The sequence below is a fragment of the Mya arenaria genome, chromosome 6 (assembly GCF_026914265.1).
Source record: "Mya arenaria isolate MELC-2E11 chromosome 6, ASM2691426v1".
NCBI classification, from domain to species: Eukaryota; Metazoa; Mollusca; class Bivalvia; order Myida; family Myidae; genus Mya; species Mya arenaria.
Window position 1 is genome coordinate 42,988,915 of NC_069127.1, and position 23,356 is coordinate 43,012,270.

Below are 23,356 nucleotides of genomic sequence, written 5' to 3' on the forward strand. Positions count from 1 at the left end.
ATACATTTTATGTGTATGGGAATGCATACCGGTACTATCAAATTTGTCTGCAGACATAACTACGTGTACAGCAATTGTATCGCGGTTATTTAAGACAATCACATGCAGGTGCCTGCTGCAACCACACAGGCGGATGAACACTCATCCGTTGGCAATGGCATGGTCTCATAGGTATCCACACGGGTCGGAATGTATCATGAAGCAAGAAATACCGTTAAAAGGATAAATGGAATGAATATTGCAGTATGTTAAATATAAAAAAACCCGCAAAACAACACTTCAGAAATGCATGACTGACAGAAAATATGTGTTTATACATTTATCACGTATTTTGTTTTCATCGTAGTGTAGAAATTCGCTATAAATTAAAAAAATCACCTTAGTTACAATCATTAAATCTAAGCTTTAAAAGACCTAGATGTTCCGATTGGATATCAACTCAACTGAATTCAACTCAACTAAAACAACATTAGTAGTCTGTCCAGTTTGCATACAATTGCAAATACACCAACGATTAAAACGCATACGACATTCCAATGGTAATCAAACAAAGCAATGTATAAAACAAAAATGTTTCATTTTAAGTCAAAATGAGCAATAATGTAAGGATTTATGTTTTAATATAATTATTAATTGTGCCAATGAATATTTTTTAAGACTGTAAGAAAACTGAACGGATCAAAAATACATATTCACACTTAAACCTATCAAGCCACGTCTCTGATGTCTTGCATCAACATTAGTCTATATGGATACATGTTTGCAATTGTCAATACGGATAAATTTTAGTTTTGAAAAAAGAAAAAGATTAGTTAATGATATTCAACTTTACTTAAAATTTGTCGTCAATAACCGTTTTGATACGTGTAAAACTTTCAAAACGTCATATAAAACGAATAAGCCTAATGTTTAAAACAGGAAATTAAAAAAAAGTTATTCTCTTCGTTTTTTTGTATTGACTGGTCGCCGGTCATACGAGTTCGTTATTTTAGAAATTTACTTGCTGTGAAAACGATTTATATACACGCTGTGGTAGTAAATAAGCATGTGAGAATTTACGGGCATATTGTGAATAATAGTTTAAATTATGCATTTGATAACAATTATAAGTGCCTTAACACAACATTAATTGACTATTTTAAATTTAAGTGATATAAAAATGGAAGTACAAAGCTTAATTCACACGATTTTACTAACAAATATAAGTCGCAGTAACGAAATTAACACAATTTAAATTTAACTGATATAAAATGAAAGTTCAAAGCGTAATTCACACGATTTAAAACAAACATTAATGAATAAAAGTAGGCCGAAAAGGATCAGGCCGAAATGATATCTCGGCCTAATCGACCCGACACCAATAATTTTATCGGTGATAATGCAAGGTACCACTCTAAATAATTTACGCATGCCAAAGACGACCGAGTAACTACGATCTAGAAAGTTGATTAAACCGTCATAGTTCGGCTTTGCCGTGATTATTCGGAATGTTAACAATTGTATATATTGTCCCATGACTTTATTGAGCCAATTGGGTATCGATATTTTTCACGTATTATACATTAAATAAAACCCATTCAGCCGCGTCTTTGATGCCTAGCATCAACATTCGTCTTTTTCACATCTTGAATGCTGTACATATCCTAGCTACACACGATTTATTATAGGCTTGTGAGATAGCCTAAACATAACTTTAATAGCGAAATAAAGAATCGTTATCAGATGCAAAAAAGCAACAACAAAAACTGTAATATTAAATCAATTAATTAGTTTGAATCTCTCAGGAATCCATCTTACCACAAATAGTCAGTTGCAAATGATGCATTGTCATTATGGTATTTGAACACCTTATTTCATACGCATATCTTTGCTTATACATTTCTGTCGCACATGAGATAAGGGCATACAAAAGATGATTGAAAAGTGCCCAATATATCATAGAAGTCGAGTAGGCTTTTGTTTACTGAACAGTTCTCCTAAATCACTTAACTACTCCCACATGAATAAATATGACAACAATTTCTTATCTTAATTTCTTAAGTTCAATACGCCAACATGATCGCTATACATTTACAGATTGCATTGTATACTGGCTTTGCGAACCGTTGTTTTGCTTGAAATGTCACATTTATCCAAACATGTGAAAGCAATTTAAACTACTTATTTGTGTATAAAGTCCCCCCCCCCCCCCCCTTTTCGGTAAAATGTTCCCATTCTTACAGCTATGATCAGTTATGAGTTGAAATAGGAATGATGCAGTGATGAAACTAGGTTTGCAGGCAGCTCGTGTCAAGATTGTGCAAAAACATTTTTTACCTCATGACGTAAATCATGAAAGATAGCAATTATGTAACTTAGCAAGCAAGTAACTCATACACAGCAAGTTCATGTGGAGATAAACCTTGGGATTGTATTTGGTTTTGGGGTGGCAATACAAAATCTACCATGATTACTGTTGTTGTTTTTTTAAATTATTTCCTGATTCATTGTTGTTTTTACAGTGTTGGCTCCAACACCTGTTTCTCTGTAGTACGTGTGCTTATTTGTTGTTTACTATTATAAAAATAACATGCTATTTTATCTTCCGAAATATTTCTTGTAAAACAACTGTTGGAAATTAAATATTGAACACATCAATAGTTTAATATAAAATACAAATTCAATATCGCAAAACCTTTATCAAGACGGTGTTAGTTTAGCGATAAGCCCTCCTCAGATCCTGAAGCACACCAAATTCCGTGATCCGAAGACTCAGTGTTGGTGTGTGGTAATTGTTTCATTACAATAAGGTCGACCTCCCCTGCACCGCCTGAAGTGGTATTCTATTTTCACAAATCATTATTTATTTAAGATATACCCCATCATTCCAAAAGACCGGCATGGTTGCATGGTTTAGCCATTGTAAGATCATAATACGCACTACTGGGTACACTGTTAGTGTCCGTGTACTTGTAGAGTAGTTTCTCGTATTGGGACTCCCCTGTACTACCAATTGCGTGTTCTTCAGCTTCCCCAGTGGGCTTAAGCTCGCAAGATGCATCATATAATGGACGAGTTACAATTCCATTCGCATTCGCATGACTCGTTTCAATGTTGTTATATGCCCCAGCCGGCTCGGGTTCATCTTTCTTTGGTGCGTTGTAATATATCTGTCCTGTTGAATGTTCTTAACTGGTGCCAATTCGTTTCGATTTAATTACGTCAGAAAGTATGTGTTCAAGTTTGCGAATGTTCATGGGTTGTTTCACCAAACACATAAAGGCTAGTATAAGAAATTAAAACAATCCACTGACTCAATGCCATTACCGGGATAGTTATTCTAGGCTCTGAATATCTTGAAAACGAATAGAAATATTATATCTTCTAATATAAAAATAGTCACTTCGATTTTGTTTTCAAATGTTCTTTTCCAGACAGTTATATCTAATTCGAACAGATCTTTATACTCATTAATGATATTTGAGATGAAGTCATTTGGTGTAAAACGTTTACTCAATAATATACAGAGATTTTTCAAAGTCAAGTTTAGCTGATCGCGACCGGCAATTATGTTTTATCATGAGTTATATATCTTCATAGATGTTTTGTATTTAAGGGATATTAACATTGCAAAAACACTTAAGATAAGTACATACACAATTACAACCCAAACTAGCTCAGTCTGGTAGTCTGTGTCAGGTTTTCCAGTTTCACTGTCTGTCATCCAAGCACCTGTGCGTCTGTAATTTTAAGGCGTTATGGCTAAGAGGGTTTTCAACTGAACCTGACCTCAATTGGCATTTTAAACATTTTAAAATGGTGCAGTTCTACACATATTTGCACACATTTCAAGTTCTCGTAGTCAAATTTTCACCAAATTTGACATTTTGCCGGAAATTGTGGAAACCAGGAAATTGGCATATTTCGATCAACTGGACAAGATAAATGCATTCAATAGAGATACTTTGCCAGAAAAAAAAGGTGAAATGCAATACTAATTACATTTTTTTTGCCAAAAAGACTTTTTAAACAAAGCATCATCATCATAATCATCATGCTTTATGCGTTGAGCGTCGCCGCATAAACGTGTTCGCCCTGTTTATGCGGTGAAAAACACGTAAAACACGTTTATGCGGCGATGCTGCTATGCGGCGTTACACAGCATGAGCACCGCGGCCTCCCTTACGCCCTTCCATAATATGGTTTCTTATAGCCCCTGTCTATATCATGCGTCGTCATTTTTATCCCGATCTTATTTTCTTGTTTATGATAATTGTAAACAAACTGATTTAAGCGCAATCATCATACATACCGGTCTCTGAAATTGAGTCAAGATATGTTATAACATATGTAGTTTGGCTATAACTGGCCCTTTTTCCGAGTATGGACTCCATACAACGCCACATACAGGGGTTTAACGGCGGTATTCCTGCAAGCATAACCAAATAACAACACTTGCGATGTTTCTCTCGTTGAGGCGTTCGAATAAAAAAAATCATATTGATAGGATGTTCTGACAAGCCACCAACAAACAAAACCTTGTTGCTCAGTATAGTGTGCTCTAATTCCATGAAATTTGCACTGATAATTTACATTGTTTTGTATCCGTGCATCTTGGTTGTATTGTTTTATTGGCGCCGCACTGAAGTGCGCGCCTATTATGGAATGGGAATTTATTTTAGTTAGTGGTAGGAGCGGTTTTTAAGTTGGTTGACAGTTGGGTTTTACTGTTATTTTACAATGATTAAAAAATGCAAATGGGTGGCGATTGCATGGGTGTTAAAAATGCTTTTTGTGGTTGAATAGATAGTCTTCAATTTATCTTCAAAAAATTATTTCGGAAGAACGAAAAATAAGTTTAATAACTGTTCCCGATTCGTTTACGTTTTCCGATTGGCTACTTGAAATATCTGAAATATCATGTGCCGGAAATGTAAAATGTTTGGACCGGTAATTATGTGAATGGGAATAATTATGTTTTATGTTGTTTTGTTATGTTTACTGCATTGATAAACCATGACGTAATCTTTTTTCTTTAATCTAATCGATATTGGAATTAAATGTTCACCTAGCTTTATTTGTTAATGTGTTGAAGGTGACATTGAAAATTTTATTACGATTGTCCCCGAGTTGTAACACATACCGGATGTTGCTATTTTTAGAACCAGAAGGTATTTCCCCGCTATTCATAGGTCAATAATGGAATTTCTACATCGTAGTAGTTCGAAACTCGGGTGATGATTTTATCATGAATATACGTTTAAAATAAGTAAACACTTAAAGTGCACACTGACAGTTGATTACGATACACCTAACAATTTGAGTCATTACAGTAAAACATGGATTATAAGTGAATTATACGCGTAAGAGAAGATTTTCTGTTGAAAAAACGAATGTCAACAATCGGCATGGAACTGGGATATTTGTATCAAAGGGCTATGTATGTAAGTATCTTTGAGTAGTTTTGTACGTTGATGTGTTCAAAAATGTTTGTTTTTTAATTTATCTTTGAAATTCTTAAATCAGTTTTATTTGCTAAATGTTAAGACAGCGTGTTAATATTTTTACATACATGTACTATAATTATATATTTTTATAAATATAAATGTTACACAGATCTACTTATGCACCAGTCAATTGTAACCACGCCCCCCCCCCCCAAGTCGGGGGTATACCGGGGGAAAAGGACCGTGTTTTTACCTTCGAGGTGTCCGGTGTGTCGGGTGAATGCGGTGGTGGGGCGTGGTTACAATTGACTGGTCAATTATTTTTAACATACCATAATACATGAACATACACATTATTTGTTTACAAACTGCATATTTTCAAAATAAACCTGTGAGAAAAGACGTACATGGTTTCGGGCTGGAAGCCACGACAGCTTTGACACTAGCGACATTCATTTGCTTGGTGTAGGTCTCGTTAAAACCCCGTACTGTTGTGAATTATTATCAACCATATGCACAACAACTACACATTTGTGCTTAACCAACTTACTCTTGACTAAAACGGATATTAGTGCAGAATGTATAATTGATACATGTGCTTTTGTCTTTCACAGTTGTAGTTTCTGCCGGTTGATAATCAGAAGTCTAATTTCTTTCAGGTAGGAAAATGACTGAATATTACTAAGTCAACAAATTGGGGTTATGAAGAATTCCAGCCTGCATTAAATACTATGTTGGATCATTGAGACAGATTTGACATCCATGTCTATCCACAAGGCAGTCACATCTGATAGAGATGATGTGAGTATTTCATATAAAACATATTTGAGTTGGTGTTTGTTGTTTTATAAACTCACTGTATTCAATAATCAAGTGGTTGTGGTGGTTGTGGTGGTGGTGATGATGATGATGTTGATGTATGTATCAGCTAGTTGTTTTTTTTAAATAATGTCGAGAAATATTAAACTGTTAATATTGTATTTTGTATATGTACTGTATGGCAGTATTATTATCTACACTAATAAGTTAGAAAGGCTTTTAAAGTACATTTTTTTTCCTTTACAGCACTAAACATTCTAGATGGGTAAAGAACCTAAAGGGGCATGGAAACCAAATCAGCATTGACTCAGCATTGAGTAATTATCATCTGTCCACACACTACAAGTACAAACGCATGGAAACAGACCAAACTTCAAATGTTGAAGAGTGAAGACTTATTGTGAAAAATTCTAAATGTAAGAATACCATTGACAAAATAAAACAAATAGACATTGATTACCTACAGAGACTGTTTACATGTTATAATCATAAAAAGACAAATTAGTTGAGAACTTTCACTCTGGTTGAGAACTTTCACTCTGACATTTTTGGAGGGGCATTACAGCCTACATGTACATAGTGTTCTTGTTTCTTTACATATTTTAATTTGAAAGTACATTCATTGTTTTTAAATCTGAATTCTGAGTTAGTATCATACGAAAATTCATTTATTTGAATGATTACATTTTATGAATAAGTCCAATAAAGCTTTATCAATTTTTACAAGAAAAGGGTTGATTTTTTAAGCATTTTATTAGCTATAAAAATGTATGGTTACATGACATTATGTATATTTTCTTCAAAATTGAACGATAAACTATCATAAATTGTCTTTTAAATTGTTCATTAGATATCATAGAAAATGTTTAAAATGATTTCAGCAGGTTGTCTTATTATTAATTATTTTTTATGAATTTATAAAACTGCTTTATATTTTCAAACATCGAAATACTGCTCTGTTCAGAAGACTCACAAGATCAATCAAAATGATTTTTTTGCATGTGTGTCATTAATGCTGTTCGGTTGAACTTATGTTTTCTGTTAACTGAAGTTTATTTCACCAGAAACTGTTGTGTTTATTTCATATAAAGCTCTGATAATGTGAAGCAGAAATCTAATATAGACAAATATTACTTGTCGCTCTTTGTAGCCCTTGGAGTTTGGGGTTGGGTGTAATGAAACTTAAATAACTATTTTAATTCACGGTAAAATATCTTCAAAATTTTGATAAAAGTCCCATAGTGTACCTTGATAAAAACTGTGTTGTCGGTGAAAGCTTTTTTTAAAGTGTGTATTACTTAAATACCTTAATTCAGTTTAAATAATTATGGCCTTTAATGATTTTTGTTTTCATATAGATTTCCTGTTATATTGAGCTTTGTCAATTTTGTTGTTGTTTTGTATTATGTACAATTACTACTTCTATTTCCTAACTTAATTTTTTTGGTCTCATTTGTCAAATTGAATTGGTACATATTTCATATAAAGTGAAAAACACACACACACTATTTTAAAAGATGCACTCTTACTCCCAAACAAGACTTATCACAATTAATATTATTGTTTTGATTTTTCAAAATGGGTTGATAGATGTCAACCACAATGTTTCCAATGAAGGATTTTGAGTTCGATTTGCTAATAAGAATGAACATAAAACATGGTATTTCTGCCTTGTGATACTATAGTAGACCACAGTCAATCTTTTAGCAATCACCAATCATTTAATATTTGTCATGCTTTCTGCTATTATAAACAGGGTCACAAGCTTGTTATAAATCAGTAAACAATATTTCAGTAAATGCATTATTTAGTAAGTAGTTATTGTTTTATCAGTCAATTTGATATGTGTTATAAATACAATTATATGCAGGGCTTCCATAAAGGAAGTTTGGAAGTATATTACTCCTTAGAAATGGGTTAAAACTTTCAAAATTGATTTCTAGGAAGTACAAAACTTCCATAATTTTGAAGAAAACCACCAAAGTAGAAAGCTTGGAAGTTCAAAATATTCAAACCTTGTGTCAATATTACTTTTATGGTCACAATTTCAATCAGTCTTAAGATAAAATGATTTATTATAATATAAGTCTTTGAATTTGGCAAGTTAAAGTTACAAATTACTTGATTTTTAACATTATAATTGAAAAATAGTGGAAAAAGATATTGTATTCGGGAAATTTTAACATCCATATTTCAGTGTAAAACTTCCAAAATTGATGGACAGGAAGTTGATACTTCCAGTTTCAAATATGTATTGATTTCAAATAAGAGTTTCACTTTAAAGATGCTCATTTAAAGATAATGAACAGACACACAAAAACTAGACACATATGATACTAATTGTATGAATGATTATTGTTTAGGTGACCTCTGATTTGTTTTGGAGATATTCATAAATGGGTGTTATTCTTTGTTGTCTTCAGTTTCTTATACATTCAAGGATTTTTATGATTGCTTTTCTGGTATATATTAATTTAATGCAAGTGAAAACACACTTTAAAGTAGACACATTTGATACTAATTATATAAATGATTATTGTTTACATGTACTCTGATTTGTTATGAAGATATTCATAAAGGGGTGTTCGTCATGTTATTATACATTTTGGACTTGATTTAGTATTGCTTTTCTGGTATATATTCATTTAATGCACAAAGAAGTTATTTTAAGTGTTCAGTATCACTTTCACACATTGTTTACCATTATTTTGTGCATATTTGGCCTATTTATGCTTATATGTGCATTGTTGTATTTCAAAACCTTTGTGAAAAATAGAAACAGTATTATTTCTTTCATGCATAGTCTGATACATATTCAGTTTGTATGCAATTACTTTTATCATATTTGAAAAATTTGCCATTGTCCTATAAGACACATGCTATTTTTGTGTTAATATCACTATCAACTAAAAACATCCATTTTCAACTCTTCTTTACCATGTAAATGGAGAAGTTAACATTATAACTCCATTGACCAGTTTTTTTATGCAATTTGTCCAATTTCATACATTTTAGTATTATTAAACAGCTAAAAACAAGGCATGTTATGTTATAAATGCATTTCATCTAGTAAACAATGTTCTCTTTTTATATAACAGTTCAATAATTATGTTCTATTTATGTTTGTAACTTTCATATGAAATGATAATGTTTATTAAAGTACTACAAAAATTGTTATTTCATGTCACTTCTTCATGATGAATTCCCCATATAATCAGGAAACTTATTCTTCCCTTTAAGTTGTCATTCCAGCATGGTGACTTTGCCCCCTCCCCCTAAATGATTAGAACTGCAGTGTACAAGAACAATAACTCTATTTCAGCGAATTGCAAGAGTTATTCCCTTTGTTTCTTTTCCTGTCCGTAGCATAACAAGAAAACTACTTTTTGGAATTTCATTAAACATCATTCAATGGTAAAGCACAACAAGAGGAAGTGCAGTGCACAATGACTGTAGCTGTATTTCAGCTAATTACATAATTATTGCCCTTTGCCTCTTTTTCTTGACCAGAGCATTACTTTCAAAATACTCATGGTATTGAAATAAAACTTGGTATATGGATAGGTGGCAATGACAAAAAGTACAGTGCACAAGCACCCTAATTCTGTCGTGTTCATTAATGTACCACACCCCTCATGAAATATTCAACTTGAAACTCTTCAATTTCAATGCCTTAGCCAATGTTGTTAAGCAGAATACTACAAATATTTTGAGAATTTCATGGATGCGGTTCGATGCATTGTAATATGCTTGTTGGCCTTGACATTCCTTGTTTTTCAACATATAACAAATGCATAAACTATTAAAAGGCGCCCTTTGATACTTTGCATCAATGGTCTTTCTTGTTATCTATATGGATACATGTTTGCAATTGTCAATGGGGAAGTGTATACGGATAAATTTTATTTATGAAAAAAAGAAGATTTGTTAATAATATCAAATCTTATTCAACTTTAGTTAAAATTTATCGTCAATAACCGTTTTGATGCGTGTAAAACTTCCAAAACGTCATATAAAACGAATAAGCCTAATGTTTAAAACAGGAAATTAAAAAAAAGTTATTATCTTCGTTTTTGTATTGACTGGTCGCCGGTCATACGAGGTCGTTTTTTTTAGAAATTTCCTTTTGTGAAAACGATTTATATACATGATGTGGTAGTAAATAAGCATGTGAGAATTTACGGGCATATTGTGAATAATAGTTTAAATTATGCATTTGATAACAAATATAAGTGCCTTAACACGACATTAAATGACTATTTAAAATTTAAGTGATATAAAATGGAAGTACAAAGCTTAATTCACACGATTTTACTAACAAATATAAGTCGCAGTAACGAAATTAACACAATTTAAATTTAACTGATATAAAATGAAAGTTCAAAGCGTAATTCACACGATTTAAAACAAACATTAATGAATAAAAGTAGGCCGAAAAGTATCAGACCGAAATGATATCTCGGCCGAATCGGCCCGACACCAATAATTTTATCGGTGATAATGCAAGGTACCACTCTAAATAATTTACGCATGCCGGAGACGACCGAGTAACTACGATCTAGAAAGTTGATTAAACCGTCATAGTTAGGCTATGTCAGTGTTTATTCGGAATGTTAACAATTGTATATATTGTCCCATGACTTTATTGAGCCAATTGGGTATCGATATTTTTCACGTATTATATTCAATAAAACCCATTCAGCTGCGTCTTTGATGCCTAGCTCAACATTCGTCTTGTATATGATTGAGTTCAGTATTCCATTCGTCCCTTAACATGCCAATGTAACAGTTTGTTTCAGGTATTCGTGACATTTGTTCAAACAGTACATAATGGTTGAATTTTGTTTCCATCGATCATAACTACAATGACGACGACGGTGCTGACGACAACGACGGTGCTGATGACAACGACGATGCTGACGAAAACGACGGTGCTGACGACAACGACGGTGATTGCGGTGAGAAGTAGGATGTTGATCGTCGGGTAACACGAAACGATTTTGTAGGATTTTAATACCTTTATACAGTGTTAGTTGGTGGTTTTCCTTGTTTATGCATGTAGGCTTGATAGAAGTTTAACAAACCAACTGTTTTCCTCAACATTAGGGTACATGCTTGTTAAATGATTTTAATCTCAGTCGAAGGAATAATGAAGGCAGTGGTTTTCTTTATGTTATCATTTTTCGCAGGTAAGTGTTTTATTACATAACTTCATAACTGTCTATATAGAAATTGTTATGTAACTCTTTGTAATTTGGCATACACATCATGGAACAATAGCTCTAAAATATATTTTCCAGTAATATAATATAACAAAATCACTATCGACTTTGGAGTGTTAAGTTTTCCGCTTCAAATCACAAAATACATTTTTTACATGTGTTTAGTTACTTTGGTCGAAAATCAGTACCTCGATGTTTATCATGAAGTGGAATTGCCAAATATATATACTGTTATCCAGAAACGTAAGTTATGATGTTTAATATATCATCGTTTCCCTGTATTTCCAATACATTGCGTCTATTTTTTCTCCAGTATGACTTATATTGAATAAATCTACTAGCATGAGGTTAGCAATTGTATTGTACATTATAAGAGATGAGAACTAACTATTAAGATGAAAATGAAGTGTGTACGATAAAAACACACTCCTATTTACAGAAATTATTCACTAAATATTTCATGAGACATTCAAACGAAAGCAGGAAGTTGAAATAGCAAACGCATACGCCTTTACTAGATATAATCAACCAAGTAAAAATGAGGGACTTGGGGAATGGTATTAAAGGTGTCGAGACTGATCTTGAGGAATTAAGGAGGTGATTGCGAGATCATCAATTGAAATGACGTCAATACTGAACATGGCTTATGCGTTAAAACTTAGATCGAACTGTTGATGTTTGTTATGTGCAAGAAGTGTGGTTTTAACAGAAACAATTATTATTACTATTATTATTAGAGTGTATTATATCGTTACGAAAGAAAAGAAACCCGATTGGTCTGTGAATTCTGCAAACAATAAGTCACTAACAATCTGTTTATTAATGTCTCAAGTATTAAGTGGTGAATGAAGCTTGATGTGAAGGCAATACTACAGTATTGAAGAAGTTGTTGCAACATGTATTGACTTACTAATACTATATATATCATCCATTCGTACAAACTATAAACCATGCTTTCCATCGTTATACACTCCTCAATTCATAGATATTGACCAGCCAAAAACATTTTGGTAGTGGAAAAAATAAACATATTTTGAGCAGGTGTGATTAAAAAGTTGCCTCTTATATTTTGAGTTATATAGTACATTTGTTCTAATAGGCTATTTATGTTTCACAATGTCTCATTTTCATCGACAGAAAATAACCCAAAATTACCTATCTTCCGACAAAAGCACGATTAACGAAAGGTAATGTTGCTGGTTGCAATAAAAATGGATTTCCTTATATAGAGTAAGCCCCACAAATAGGGGATTTACTGAAATAAACATATATTTTTAATACACATTACACAATTTATCCAAATGTAAAAAAATATTTTTTACATTTAAGTGTGTTTGTCATTCGAATTCAATAGTTTATACAACACTTAAGATAAAATCAAGCATTTAAACCAGAATGACAATTACAGCAAATGTAAAGCCTGTCCTTGTAAAGCACACACAAGAGCTGTATATTGTATTGTAACATTATTATGTGTGATGCAAATCTGTCTTGATTTTGGGGCCTGTTGTTCCTATTGGCGAAACACTTATACTTTTTTTAAGTTTAATAAAGTTGAGTGTGTTTCATTTAAGTCACTTATCCATAACATGTAAAATAACGTAACTAAAAAAAAGAAACAAAAGAAACATACAGCTTATATTTAACCACGTGTACACTATTAGCAATGCTTCTTTGGTAATTAATAAGTCTTCAGGTACGCAGGCTCATTTATTATAATGATAACATTATATATATCTGTTTACTACAACTTCCATATGGAACTATTTTCATTAAACAGCAACAGGACGTGATATCACAATTAAACAGGAGGTATCGTCATAGTGTGCTCTCACTCCAGTCCGCGCGTTGCTGTCATGTTCTGTCGTGCAATAAAACATTGATGTGTGTCTTATTTTGTGTAATGGAAAAGCGATCGCTATCAAATTAGAACAAGCAACATACGATGAGGGAATTATTGAGTTTAAACCCCACTTTTAGTGTTGTCCATGCAAGGAAGTTTCCTCCGTATTAGTCATTATACTTTGAATTTTAAATGCGCTTTACGCTTATGAAGTCAACTTGTTTTGCAGAAACAGCTTCGACAAGCGTTTCCATATCTGCGGTCACTAAAGTTTCTGCTTTAACAACTGAAACACAAAGTTCAACACAGTCCGAGGGAACTTCGAGACCATTATCAGTTGTACTTAGACGTGCGCACAAATTACTATTATTACATTTAAGTATTTTTGAAAGTAGAATTCTATTTTTATTCAACACCTTATATAAAATCAAACATTAAAACATACAGCAAAGAATGCTGTTTTAATTTTAGGGCCTGATGTTCTAATTGGTACAACAATTAAATGTTTCATAAATTTTATTATTCAGTTTAATTAAGTGTGTTTGATTTTGAGTGACCTACCCATAACAAGTAAAACAGCACATTTGTGAGTCCAGGAGGTAAAACATACACTTATAAAATTATAATGTACTACGTGTACACTATTTGTAGTGTTTTCGAGGCTATAAATAGCACTTCAGGTACGCAGGCTTATTTATAATAACGTTAACAGTATATATCTGTTTAGTGCATCAACCATAATGTTGCACTTTCATCCTTGAACAGCAACAGGATATGATATCACAAGTAAACAGAAGGTTGCGTTATAATGTGCTCTCACCCTCAGCGCGTTGTCATCAAGTTATGTCGTGCTATAACGGAACAGCGACCGCTATCAAGTTAAAATTTGCAATATATCAGTTAAAACTTAAGTTTTATCGCCTATGTAAGCATTGTCCATGCAAGGAAGTTTCCTCCGTATTAATCATCAATCTGTGAATTTTAAATGCACTTTACGCTTAAAACGTCCACGTCATGTTTTCCAGCAACATCTTCGATTACTTCTGATGAATCGACAGGCGTATCTACGTCTGTGGTCACTCCAACAGATTCGGCTGTAACATTTTCTACGTCTGTGGTCACTCCAACAGTTTCGGCTGTAACATTTTGTACGTCTGTGGTCACTCCAACAGTTTCGGCTGTAACATTTTCTACGTCTGTGGTCACTCCAACAGTTTCGGCTGTAACAACTGAAACACAAAGCTCAACACAGTCCGAGGAAGCAACTTCGAGTCCATTATCGGTTGTATCTAGAAGTGAGAACAAATTGCTATTTTTACATATAAGTATGTTTGTCAGTTAAATTGAGTTGTTATACAAGACTGTAGATAGAATCAAACATTAAATCAGAAATAAAAATAATCCAAATGTAACGCATGTCCTTTTACAACACACACACGCACGCACGCACGCACGCACGCACACACACACACACACACACACACACACACACACACGAGCTGATTATGGTCCCATATTGAATGCATTTGGTAGGCTGTTTTGACTTTAGGGCCTGACATTCCAATTAGTTCAACTATTAAATTTTTCATATATTTTATTATTCAGTTTGATTCAATTGAGTGTGTTTGGTTTTGAGTCACCTATCCATAACAAGTGAAACAACACAGTTGAGAGTCCATCAAGTAAACATACACCTTTTAATATAACACGTGTACACTATTGACAATTGTTCTCGGTTATTAATATCGATACAAGGATAACCATTAATTTGGTATTTAAATATACATTGGTCTAATCAAAACATACATTTTTCAGAGTCAGTGCCAGCATCAGTCATAGCGGGTCCTATAGGTGTAATTATCTTTATAGTCGTGGTAACCATTGGACTGGTGGTCTTTTTCAGGTAAAGCAATTATGTTTCACCACACATGCCTGGTAAAACATTATCGATGAAGGGGGATTCACTTAAAACAAGGCATTATATATATATATATATATACATTATGTAACATTGTATCTGCAAGACTCATTTTTGCAGACGGAGTCACAATTATGCATTCACAGTACTTGATGTACATTAACAACTCATGAAACCCTCGCAAATGAAATAGGTTTATTGTAGTATTTCCGTTTCAGGCAAAGGAAACGGCGTTATGACGCGAAGTATATATGTAATATCCATTATAACCAAGCCTATGATGAACATGGTGCACCGTCTGCAGACAACGTGTCGGCTTCTTCCAAAGATAGTGGATTTGGTAAACATGAATCTGTGGAAGGCGAAATGATGGATGGCGATTACAACACATTACGGCTACACTTTCCTGTGAACAACGGACCACAAGGAAACACGTCCAACCGCATGGACGAATATCTTACTGCTGATTCGACGTATTCGCATATTCCTAGCTCTAAAGAAGCCTTGTTCGACAATACATACTCTCACATGTCCAATGTCGCACCTGGTAAGAAACTAAAGCCACAAGGCATCGATACAACATACAACCACTTGGGAAAGTCTAATTCTAGCAAACTTAAAGTCAGAACAGAAGAAACAAGCAACGACACATACAGCCACGTACAAATGAATCCTTTTCGTCCAGCGGCAGACCAAGACGACCAGGACGATAATTATTCACACATTAACCAAGCTGGATTGAATGCCCAAATGCCAAACGCAGTAAAACAACGTGCTGTTGCGAAGGAATCGATGAATACAAATGCCGAATATGCTGAGGTGAATTATGTAGATATGCTCATTGACAAAGGGAAGAAACAGCATGATGATGCTCAAGCTGAAAAAGCTTCTACGACGACTGCAGAGGATGAGAACGAATATGAAGGTCACACTTATTTTGTTCTGGAGTCCAATACTGGCCAGCATCCTAAACAAGCTCGATACGACTATGAAGAAGTGGCAACGCCAGATAAAGACCATACCGAGTTCCAGGTTGTTGACTCCCCAAAGGATACACAACACGAGTACTTTGTCATTAAGCCTAGTAAATGAATTATGAATGTTACACAAAGACAATTCATCAATGAAAGTTTACACATTGTAGAATCGTTACGCAAAACAAAGAGTTATAATCACGACCAAGGGCTCTTTTCAATAAACACGATATGTCATACATACAACTGGATAGCTGGGTCTCAGGCGTCTCAAATAAAATATAATTGGTCAGATTTTTTTTTCTATATGTGTATTAAATTCTATCTTTTACATACGAGTGTTTTACGCATTCCTTTCGCGGTATCGAATGATGTAAATGGGATTGAAAGTACTCTTTGTATGTAAGTAAGGGAATGAGAGATTACTATAAATAGCACGTGTTGTACTTATTGTACCATTGACTGGTTTTGACACTTGCATGTTTACTAAGCAATTTTAACAGTTTTTTTGTGTGTGAAAAACAAAACTAATATGTATAATCTAACGTATGCTTTGGGAAGAATGAGTTACATCTTTCATATGTGTATATTATTACGTTTGTGTATGTCTATTGATGGAATGATGTTTAGTTTAGCAACTAACATGTTTATGATTAATGTACTTAATAGTATGGTCGCTATTCGTTGCCAAAAGCCCAGACGTGTATGTGTGTATTTTAGGTTTGTAACATTGATGATTTACCAATTTACATTTTACAACCGCCAACTCATCGGTTGTATGTTAACATTTTACACTGCACATTCTCATTTTTCATTGTACCGATTGGAGTTTTATTCTCGTTGCATCTATTCAACAGACGATTCAGTCGTGTTTATAAAGTTGTGTATGTTAAACACACGTCATTCTGTGAAAGTCACGTGCCGAGTTTTACATTGCGGTGTGTAGAAGACAGATTTCAGTTCGTAGTTCTACAAAGTACATTGTATGGTGGTGACTTTTCATTCGCAGTTGAACATGTTTACGAGATGAATTTAATTTTATTTATAGATAGCTCCGCCTTAACCGTGTCTTAACTCCGCCTTAACCATGTCTTTACTCCTCCTTATGGCTTTCGGAAATTTCCGCTATCACTCGGCTCTATTTAAACCAATTATGGATACTTTGGACCATGGACATTGCGAACCTTATTATGGACATGACGAATCATCTATATTATGACACTATGGACTATGATTTGGAAACAGGATGGATTATAAATTATTTCATGTCGAATAAAATAATATGATATTACAACATGTTTTTGTCTATATAATAGTAATTAATACGCACATATGACATGAAATGAGATGTATGCAAAATGATACTTGACTCAAACACAACAAAATGTAAGTCATTAGCATTAAATTATACTTCAGGAATGAAAAGTCCCATTGTCTTATTTTTCTTTAAAGCTGCACTCACACAGATTGACCGTGTTGACAACTATTTTTATTTTTTGTTTTGGAATTAGCCAATTTTTGCGTAAATGTCTGGATACATGTGGTATAAGACAAAAGATTAGATACAGTTTTTCAGTTTTACGTTCGCAAATTGATGTTTTATGGCTAAAAGTGATACTACAGTAACGTTTTAAGAAAAATGAAAAATGTCGGCAGTTTTCCAAACAATTTAGATCTGTCTTATTATTTGTATAGAAAGCACCATACATGCTTATTAAGATAGTAAATGTATAACATCAGACAAAACTAGGTGGATATCATTATGATGTCCATCAAAAGTTTCGTGGGTTTGCTGGAGCAGGTTTTGAACAGGGACTTGCGTTAGAGGGGCGTTACTTAGGGGCACAACTTTTTGGACATGATCCCTCGAGTGGGCATGACATTAATATGTTTAAAATGTGGGAAGTGGGGTTTAGGGGTATTCCCTCTAGAATATTTTAAATATTTTTAGTCTGAATTGGTGCAGTATGGCGTAATTAAGTACTTTTTTCTGTGAACTATTGACAAAAAAAAAACAACCTATAAGTTTACTTGCGTGCCAACTGGGGGGGGGGGCACAGGCCCTACAGCCCCCCCCCCACTGAACGACCCGCCCATGGTCCACTTGTAAATAAAATAAATAAACAATTTTTGCTTGCTTGGGTATATAAGTAAAAAAAAAACTGACAGTGGCAGTATAAATCTGGGTCCGTGTGCCCAGCTCAGAAACACCCAACTGCAATTGACTAAATAATATTGTGATTTATAACCCATTTAGGAACATTGATCGTCAAAATAAAATAAAAAATGAAGTTAATTTTAGTTTTTATTGTGAAATGAAGAGAGAGTACTCGGACTTACAACCGGGAATTTACAGGAGGTAGGCGAAGATGTTATCTCCCTTGCTTGATTGGACGGAAATAAACGAAAGAAAATCTTATTCGTTAGCTCCGCCCATTCACCTTCGTTTCTTTCGGTGACATTTACCATATAAGGTATAGGCGAAATCGTCTATCCTTGTAATTCTGAACTTGTCAATTCACTTTTGTAAACCTGGACAAGGACTGCAAATGTTCATTTTACGAATGCGAGTGTCGACTGTAGGATTGCAGTTTTACATATGCATGATTCGGCTTTCTAAATTACATCATCATATTGTTAAAGGCAAGTTATACTATCTATGTTTTAGTGAGTTTATACAGGGTAGATCTGACAAATATGCATTTTGACTACTATAATGACAAATGACAAATCAATACGGAAAAACTGACGAATAGAAACAACAAATAGCACGTCTACATTGACAAATGTAAGAGATATTTAGTACGATTACAAAGCACCTGGTGGGAATTACACGTCTGGACTTTTGGCAACAAATAGCCTCCATACTTAACAAGCTGTAATAATATATATTATATGTGTAGATCCCTGTCCCTACTATGATATGTTACACTATTTTTTTATACTTAATCTCAATAAAATATTAACGAAATATATTACATGAATATATTCTATATAATTCACACATGGACAAATACTTGAACACTGTTAAAACATAATTTGATCAAATGCATGTACACTACCTGGCACATTATTTTGCAGGTAAATTGGATTATTTCAATTGGTTTAGACAATATTTATTTCAATAATACAATTTCAAGAATGCAAAGTTTAAGTCTCATGAAAAGATGTCCTGTGGTAATAATACATGAAAAATAGACAAATCATATTTGCACAAAGCAAAATGATCACCACGAAAAAGAAGTGTAAGGGGCGTGGATAGGTCTGGGGGTATTCAATACGTTACTTATATTAACCTTAAATTTAAGATTAGAAACTAAGTGTTTTGAATGGCCTGTTTATTTAGCTTACCAATAGACTGACTGGAATCACTGAGGCATATCTAAGGTCAAGGATAATCAATATTGAATACTGGCTCAGAGCCGTATTCAAGAACCACCTTATATTAGTGAATCTGGGTGTTTTGATTGGACTGTAAAAATAACTGGCCAATAGATCGAATGGAATCACTAAGGCACATCTAAGGATAAGGAGTATATTGAATACTTCTATGCAGACTCAGTGGTAAAATCAATTTTCTTCAATTCATATCAAGAGATCAAAAACGTTTAGTTTGACGAATATTGTGCTGAACGTGGTTGTTTTGGCCTGGTACGTGACTTCTTTCGATACAAATGGCATAAGTTGAAGTGACAATGGCCTGATAGCAGGTATTGGTTGAATAGATTATGTCTTTGAGTATGACATGGGAACAGGCGAAGAAATAATGGTAGGCATCCTAAATTTCTCAACATTGGAAATAGAGGCTTTTGACAACAATTTGAGGGAACAAATATTAATTAAAGATATACAGTGCATCTACAGGGGGTCCAACGTGTTTTGTGTTTTTCGAATTTTAAGTGAGGGAAATATGTGGTGCAATTCAATAACTTTTTTGTTAAGGCCTCTAGAAACATAGGTTAAAAAGCTGAGAGAAGCTTACACGTGTGGCCTCCGGGTAGGCGTATTTATAATGCGAGAAAATATATATAACTCACTTACCAGGTGAAAATATCCTCCCGAAACACCAAAATCCCTTTGAACATCGCCTTTTCATTCCGCATTACACATTCCCCTCACTTAAAATTCGGAAAACACAAAACATGTCGGACCTCCTGATCTACAGCCTTGCATGAATGTCACTCGATTCGCGTTCACTCTCATATCAAAGATGAGGAACTGATTTGTTATACTTGTAAAGATTATACTTGAAGGTTTCCCCCCGCGTTAAAACAATTTTGTGCAGGTTTGGTTTGCCGGGGTGGGGGTGGGGGGTTACGGGGGCATGCTTCCTAGCTCTTTTAATGGAGCTTGTTCTTGGCTGAGACTGGATTCTCCCATTATTGCGGGTTGTTGTTCATGCGACGTAGTTTAACGGGTTTCGTTGTTAATGCAAGACTTCCAAAACTTCATCAGTTTCATGCAAAGTCTAAACGATGACAGAATAAAAATATAGCATTCTTTGTAAATGTCATAATGAAATAAAAAATATAAGGAAAAATGACTCATTAAGAAAACACAGCTCTATATACTTAGTGTGTTGTATTGTATATGTTGTATAAAATTTCACTTGACTTGCTGGCAAAAAATACACCAGTATTCAATTAAATCTAATCAGCACTGATCGGCTGACCAGGCCCGTTTAAAATTTAGCAGGAGAATCTGCTTTGTGACGTGTAGTCAATTGTAGTATTATTATTTGCGCTTAGTTCCTAACGCAGTTCAAAATCGACGACTTCAAAGACAAGATTTGAACATTTATAAACATTTGTTGCAGCTTGCCAATGATTACGTTCTCAGTATAAGACATAGTTTAACTGAAACTAACGACGTAAAACAGTCTTTGCCTCGTGACTTATGTCAGACATGATAGTATATGTTACTTAGTATATACAGCAAGCTGATGTGAAAATGTACCTTGCGATTGTACTTGGTTTTGGTGGGACAATTTTGTCTACTTTTGCTGTTACATTGTTGAGTTTCCAATGTGTTTTCTCCAGCACCTGTTCCAATATGAATCGTGTATCTATTTGTTGTAGACTTATACCAATAACATAATAATTAGATATCTTAATATTTATCGTAAAACAACTGTTTAAAATTAGATTTTGACCACAGCAATACATACAAATAAAATCTCACAACAGCGACACTCAGTTTCATTAGTGATATTCGCCGTCACCAGATTTAATTTCATTCTTGAAGAGATCGCGGACTCAAATGACAGTAACTATCGAACCAGCACCGGCCTAAAGCGATATTTTATTTCCACATCGTTAAGATATACCTAATGTACTGTAAGCAGTACTGGGTTCACCATTAGTTTCTGTGTTTTTGTAGAGAGATGTCTGTAGTTTCTCGTATTGGGACTCCCCTGTGCTACCAATGGCGTGTTGTTCAGCTTCCCCAGTGGGCTTAAGCTCGCAAGATGTATCATCTAATGGACGAGTTACAATTCCATTCGCATTCGCATGACTCGTTTCCATGTTGTTATATGCCCCAGCCGGCTCGGGTTCATTTTTCTTTGGTGAGTGGTAATACATCTGTTTTTGTGAAAGTTCTTTACTGGTGCCAATTCGTTCTTAATTACATCAGAAAGTCTGTGATCAAGTTTGCGGCGAATGTTCATGGCTGGTTTCACCAAACACACTGATGCTAGTATAAGCAACAATCCACAAGAAATAGAAACACTCAATACCACTACCGGGATAGTCAATCTTGGAAAAGAAAAGATGAAAACTTATATATTCTAACATGGAAATATTCATTTCAATTTTGTTTTCAAATGTTGTTGTTTTTCAAGACAGTTATATCTAACTAAGTTAGTTAGAAAAAGACAAATGAGTGAGATGTGAGATTGGGTCATTGGGTGTAAAACGTTTATTCAGTAATATACAGTTTTTTTAAAAGTCGTGGCCGGCAAATATGTTCTATTATTTATAACCGATATCTTCGTACGGTATATATTTACATCGCTCTATTGGCCTAGACTTTTCTTAAGAATACGACCTACATGTTCAGCCAATGAAATTGCAGATAGGCAATGGTTTACTACTAGGCTTAATCATTAAGAATTTCAACTTTCGCGGATGTTTAAAGGTCCTCCCACTGTCACTCACCAGATACACACTCTCGTTTCCGTTCAGTTGTTATAATTACATTTTCCTGTAACGTTATGATACATATAAACTATTTCAGGTAAATTTTAGCAGAACAATCTAACTCCGTCATTAAACTTTTCTGGAAAGGAATTGCTGATACTTGAAACGTCGTTTACCATCGGTCAAAGGGCGTCGTGCTAGTCCAATAGAGCGCTTCAATAAACTAAACACGGATCGTAAATGACCGTCAGTTAGACTAGTGGAATGTAAATATATCGGTATACATGTGTACAATATCTGCATACTCGACAATGTCATATAACTGCCTATCAAAACTGTTCTATGAGTCTCAAGACAAACCAGAAGTTTTCATACCTTGTTCTGTTGTCGTCGGCATACTGGTTGTGGCAGCCGCCGTGGTGTCTGCAAAATATACAAAGTATTTTTCCTCAGCTAAAGAAAATGTCATATCTTTTTATTATATTCTAGTACATATATCACGAGCACTCAAGTGATCATAGAAAAACCAATGTTTTCACTCGTGGCTTCGCCACTCGTAAAAATATGTTTTTTTCTATCACACTCGTGAAATAAAATACGATCTTACACTGAATGCAACGCCAATTTGACAATTATTTCGATAAAATTACAATTTTGCATAAATTGTTTTTATTTATCTTTCAATATACTTCTCAAATAATTTTACATTAAAAGTAACAGTGGTACCACCCATTGATAAAAACCTGCTCAACGATCCAGAAATGATACATCCCATACACGTGAGGGATACACTTACTTCATTGGTTCACAAGATTATGCGTACAAGCTTTTATACTTTATACATCTTTTCGTATATTTGGTATTGTGGTTGTTTCACACTTAATTTCCGAAATCGATTATAAAATATTTTCGATAATTTGCAAGCATCAGTAACGAAATAGAATTGCTGTACATACATATATTTATTGGCGACAATTCATATAAGTAAATGTATGTTCGACTCAATTTAAAGTT

At 34.0% G+C, this 23,356-nt stretch overlaps 1 protein-coding gene across 1 annotated transcript; it reads left to right on the forward strand.

The window, feature by feature from the left end:
* Positions 1-11,318: 11,318 nt before the first annotated feature.
* LOC128239166 (uncharacterized) lies at positions 11,319-17,517 on the forward strand. The gene is made up of 4 exons (XM_052955671.1): positions 11,319-11,434; positions 14,336-14,605; positions 15,126-15,213; positions 15,447-17,517. Exons 1-4 carry the CDS (start codon positions 11,368-11,370, stop codon positions 16,318-16,320), a joined length of 1,299 nt encoding a protein of 432 aa, XP_052811631.1. The 5' UTR covers positions 11,319-11,367; the 3' UTR covers positions 16,321-17,517.
* Positions 17,518-23,356: the final 5,839 nt, after the last annotated feature.

Bases quoted from the DNA above. Each gene is read 5' to 3' on its own strand.
- LOC128239166 (XM_052955671.1), top strand. From the start codon at position 11,368: ATGATTTTAATCTCAGTCGAAGGAATAATGAAGGCAGTGGTTTTCTTT. The intron at 14,606-15,125 runs GTGAGAACAAAT...TACATTTTTCAG, and splicing joins ATTATCGGTTGTATCTAGAA to AGTCAGTGCCAGCATCAGTC. The intron at 15,214-15,446 runs GTAAAGCAATTA...TTTCCGTTTCAG, and splicing joins GGACTGGTGGTCTTTTTCAG to GCAAAGGAAACGGCGTTATG.